At 47.1% G+C, this 5031-nt stretch overlaps 3 protein-coding genes across 3 annotated transcripts, besides 2 other annotated features; all 3 read right to left on the bottom strand.

Annotated features, from left to right (window-relative positions):
• Tc00.1047053510723.29 (1-acyl-sn-glycerol-3-phosphate acyltransferase, putative) lies at positions 1-648 on the bottom strand (the record flags this gene model as incomplete). Its single annotated transcript, XM_798883.1, has 1 exon — positions 1-648. A coding segment is annotated over one exon (648 nt), but the record flags the coding sequence as incomplete, so codon positions are not given.
• Positions 1-5031: a sequence feature (heterozygous, non-Esmeraldo-like haplotype).
• Positions 1130-4114, bottom strand: Tc00.1047053510723.20 (uncharacterized protein; the record flags this gene model as incomplete). Its single annotated transcript, XM_798882.1, has 1 exon — positions 1130-4114. One exon carries the CDS (start codon positions 4112-4114, stop codon positions 1130-1132), a length of 2985 nt encoding a protein of 994 aa, XP_803975.1.
• Positions 4201-4231: a microsatellite.
• On the bottom strand, positions 4354-4989 carry Tc00.1047053510723.10 (hypothetical protein, conserved; the record flags this gene model as incomplete). The annotated part of the gene is made up of 1 exon (XM_798881.1): positions 4354-4989. The coding sequence occupies one exon, from the start codon at positions 4987-4989 to the stop codon at positions 4354-4356; it is 636 nt and encodes a 211-aa protein (XP_803974.1).

The following is a 5031-nucleotide window of genomic DNA, read 5'->3' as shown; positions in this document are numbered from 1 at the left end:
GAGAGGCCAGCACTTATCCGTTCCGCTAATGGCAATCGGGACAATCGTCGCGCCCTCCTCCACTGCCAGCTTAAAGAAGCCAAGGCGAAATGGCAACAACCCCCCTTCGGGATTTTTGCTGCGTAATCCCTCAGGAAACACGGCAATGGGGCGTCCCCGACACAACTTCCGGCGCGCCTCCTCCATCATAACCCCGACAGTCCCTTTAACCGTCTCTAGTCCCTCCCGCTTGTTTTTAAAGCACACCTTCAAATCGTTGGCATTACTCAAGCACCAGCCACCAAACGGAACACGAAAGAGTCCACTTTTCACAATCCACGCAGCGTCAAGAGGGAGAAGCACCCTAACCATCAGAAACGGATCCGCAGCGCTTAAATGGTTCATCATAATCAACACTTTTTTCCCATTCACATTCGGAAAGGGCTTCAGAATTTGGCTCCTCCAAAACGGATTCAGGACGTCTGTGGAAATAAAGTTTGCGAAACGAAAAATAAAACCACAGCAATCCTGCCTCTTCTCGCGGCCCATAAACGGGTACGTAAAAAAAATAAGTATTAACTGCAAGATCCATGCTATGATCCAGTGTACAGCCAGTAAAAGGATGACGTAGGCCGTCACAATGGAACGGATTACTTTATGATAACTCATAATACAGACCCCTTGCCTCTACCTACACGTTTATTACCCTTCTATTCTTATTGGCTCGCTTTACGTAACCCTGCGCTAGGTTCCGTCGCCTATTCTCCTCACTATTAAGATGGTGATGATGATGAAGACGATAATAATAGTAAATTTCTGATTAGGTGTGTAGTACCCCACACCTTCCTTCCTTCCTTGCGCTGTCCCGCACTGAGCATGTGACGGGAACGCAAAATCAAAAAAAAAAAAAAAGAAACACCGCATGTTCAAAAACACCGCACGGGCAGGCAGAGCGCGGAGACCGTGTAGGCTTTATACCCCCACACACAGCACTTCATAATTATGCGAACAGCAAAAAAATCGCGCCTCACTACAAAAAAAAAAAATAGCAGGATCTTGTAAACAAAAAAAAAAAAAAGGAAAAAATAAGCAATTGTGTGAAACAAAAGGATCAAATATACATATAAATATATAAATAAACAGCGCAGAGTCAATGGAGCAAAATTTCTTCAAAGACGCTCGTACCCACCACCTCCTGGACGAACCGTGCGGTACGCAGGATGTGTCGGGACACTTCCAAAGAGCCGCTCAGTATTGCCCATGCATTGGCTGCCCGCCACGCCGCGCAGACCAATGTGGTTAACGCCGGACCAAGAGGCGGATCTTTGTTATCAAATATGGCCAAAGTCTCAAATATCTCGATTGCTGTTGTAGATAAATCCGTCGCCAACTCGGATTTTGTTGACACAACGTGACAGCTGGCCTCTATCCACCTCTGCAATTGATGCGTCGCCTCCAGTGAAAGGGCAACACACGACTCAACAAACGCAGGATCCTTTCCATAATGCTCTGTCTGACAAAAGGGAAACGATAGAAACCTGCCTTGCAACGCGCGTGTCATGAGTCGCAGGGCAGACAAGCTGATATGCACGCACGGAATGGAGCACGGCATCCAGTCGAAACCAGCGCTCCAATTCAAAAGTCGACGCACTGCGTAAAGATGCTCACCCTTCGCAGGGGCCGCAACGCCCAACTCCAGAAGATGCACGGCCACATCTGCGATATCAGACTCTTCTTGGCTCCTTTTCCTCGTTTCATCCTTGCCACTGCAGCTCGAACGGTAAGTCTCCAGCCCCTCCAACGCAAATTCTAGTGCTGCCTCCCCAATAACAATCATACCACTACGAAGTGCCATGCCGGACGAAAGAGCCAAAAGGTGAAAACGCTGAATTAGATCCGTCACTGCCGGGATGGTGACTATAGAAAACATCAATAGAGCCCTTGTCTCGTCGTGTTTTTTTCCCTCTGCGCATCCGGCAGCAAAGCGACCCGCCAACCCCAGTGCCCGATTGACGGAAATAATTTTAATGGAATCAAAGCGGGAGAGATGGTGGCGTGCATCACACATAAGTTGAAGAGCGTCCTCCAGAGATCCTACTCTCTTCAACAGCAAAAGGAAGACCTTCTCCACCACCTTAGTCCCCTCCTGCAGCTCGTCAAAGGAGACCACGTTAATAAGATCGTCGTGAAATATCTTACACAAACGAAACACGGTCTTCATGGCAAAGGGAGAAAATGAACTGCCGGCGCCTAATGCCCCTGAAACGAATTGGCGAAGAAACACAAACATCAACCGACGTCGATCTCCCGAAGCCAACTGTTGCAAGAGGGTTACCACATGTTCGGATTCCAGGAGGAGCAAAGGGTTCACAACTGAGACAAGAGCGGATAGCATGCCAAACAAACTGGCTTTAACAGCCTCCAACGATTTCTCATTCTCCAACATTTTAACATCGCAAATAATGTCCCGAACAAGACCAAGAAAAACATTGACCTGTTTGAACCCCACATGATTCGCACAAAATTGCATCATCGCACCGCATACGCCTATTAACTCACCCACTAACCCTTGTTTCGGAGCGGGTAGCGCCACGCCTTCCGTGCCCACGCTAGATCGTCTGCACCTTTCCTCCTCGACATAGTCCCATGCAGCCTTCAAAAAAGCAAGACGTTGCGCTCTCGCTAACGGAACTTCCGACAAATCCGCCAAAGACAAACACAATGCCTCCATAAGTTTCAGTCGCGAAACCAATCGTGACGGAAACGAGCGAAAAGTAATAGAAAGAAGCTCCTCCACACTGTAACACGAGAGCAACACCGCCGCTGGGAAGGCACGCCAAACGCACAGCAATAGACATGCCGGCGAGTTCAAATTTTCTACAATGATGGAAACAACATTCCTCAATAACGGTTGATAATTCGGCCAATTGGCATCGCCGTAACGTAAAATGGTGTCCATTTGCCACTGCAGTGCGGGAATAAATAAGTCCAAGTAATCCATTCTCCCCATATTGTGCCTGTTCTGAAGTTTCTCTAAAAGCGCAGGGTCAAGATGTTCAAGTGCCTCAAGGGTGTCTATGACTGCTTGATCCAGCCCCGATTTCGTTGCCCAACCGGGCCTTACAAGGGCAACCATCGCCCGAGTACATAAGTACCAGCGAAGGTGGGCCGCAACAAGCGGATCCGCAATGCCGCGAATCTGCATCGCAAGACGACGTATGACTTCCTCTGAAACAACACGCGCTTTCTTTGCCATGAAACGAAAGCAGTTAAGAAGTGAGAGCTCAATACATACCCGTGGAATAAGTTCGCAAATTGAACTAATCTTTAGAAACCAATTGTAGCACGCCTCCACTGACTCGGATGGGATTAAGTCATCCGCTGCATCAATGCCCTTCTGTAGCAAGACAGAGACCACATAACTCTTCTCTGCAGCAGTGTTTTGAATCCGCTGTGTGACAAGATTGCCAAACGTGTCCAACACTTGTGCTACCAAGACGTAAACGGATGGGTAGCAACTTGGCATCTCAACCTTTGAGAGGAATTTTGCCACTCTAATCGCAATACGCAGACTCTCAACCTTCTCTCCACTCGACCATGCGCTCTTTAGCTTCTGATGGAATTTCTCCACAAAAAAAAAAAGTTGCAGCTGTGGCCCATATTTCTTAGCATCAATCAAAGAATTTGCTTCACCTCCCTCTTTCTCGTGGGTCTGGTAGAAACAATAAGCAGGATGTGGTTGAGTACATTCTAATTTATCAGCCCGCATATCTGCCTTCAACTCATCCGAAAATGCCGCCCCATCCTCCCCGTCCTCGTCGGAAATGATAAGGGAGTGAATAGGAAGGTCTATAGAGTAAGTAGCAAGCACCTCTTTGAGTACCGCGTCACTCTGAAGTACCTGTCGACGTGTAATTTTGTTGGAAATGTACTTTTCACTGAACATACTAGTCGCCACTTTTTCGGTATTTTCAGGGATATCGGCATCTTGAAATAGTTGTATTTGCCGCTTCTGGTACTTTGCCGTAAGCCCTTGAAGTGTCACCACATCATTAAGCGGGTGCACAGTCGTAAAATGACGTTCCGTATCGGTGATGGTCCCACCCCCGCTGCTTTCGTCAAGTGCGTCTTCCATTCGTATCTTTGAGTGCGCTACTTAGAGCAGGGACCGCCAACACAGGACTGAAATGCGTCGTGGTAAAAGAATCACCAAAAGAAGCAAAATAAATAAATAAATAAATAAATAAATAAAGAACACCAACACACAAATACAGCCACATATATATATATATGTATATGAAAGGCAAAAAAAAAAATGTCGCGTCAAAAATTTTGATTTGTATAAAGTAAAAATAACATGGTATACTTTATGGTTTAATAATTTTCACATATGGCAACACTGTCCTCCCCCTGTTCTTCCTCGTCATCTTCAACGAAATCCGGGTTTGCTAGGAGCTCTCGTATACTCAGCCCGTATCTTCCATTTTTGGCATTTTGAACGGCCAAACGGTACTGCAACAACTCGTCAGGAACCTGACGCCGCAAGGCATTCATGCTGCATTTGGTACTGCAACCCGTACTAGGAGCAGAGAAGTTCTGATGCTCCAATGGCAATTGAAAGGGTGATTGCTCCAAACCAGCACAAGATGTCCCTGAAGTTTCTGCACGTGGAAATCGAACTGGGCAACTGGTGGAACGACCTCCCCCAACAGAAATCTTAAGAGCATCACCAACCACACAATTATATATGTTGTAGCTAGAATGCCTCTTGTGAGTTCCATTTAAGCAAGGTTTGCGGACTCGTGCGTCTCTCCAAGATGCTCGCAAGTAGCATCCTTTGGCAGACTGTGAGAAGTAGGCCTGCAAAAACCCCTTGCAAGTATTGGGATTTTGGACTGGCGTTCGAACGATAACATGATCCATCGATGCGCCGTGGTCCACCATCGTGTTATCGGACGCTGTGGAAGAAAAATTTATAAATTGTACAGAACCGCGCCGGTTTCTGCGCATGCTTGAGTCCCGTGAACTCACTTTTGGTGTGCCCGATAGACC

Source organism: Trypanosoma cruzi, genomic scaffold (genome assembly GCF_000209065.1).
Source record: "Trypanosoma cruzi strain CL Brener 1047053516833 genomic scaffold, whole genome shotgun sequence".
NCBI classification, from domain to species: domain Eukaryota; phylum Euglenozoa; class Kinetoplastea; order Trypanosomatida; family Trypanosomatidae; genus Trypanosoma; species Trypanosoma cruzi.
This window is presented reverse-complemented; position numbering and strand designations above follow the sequence as displayed.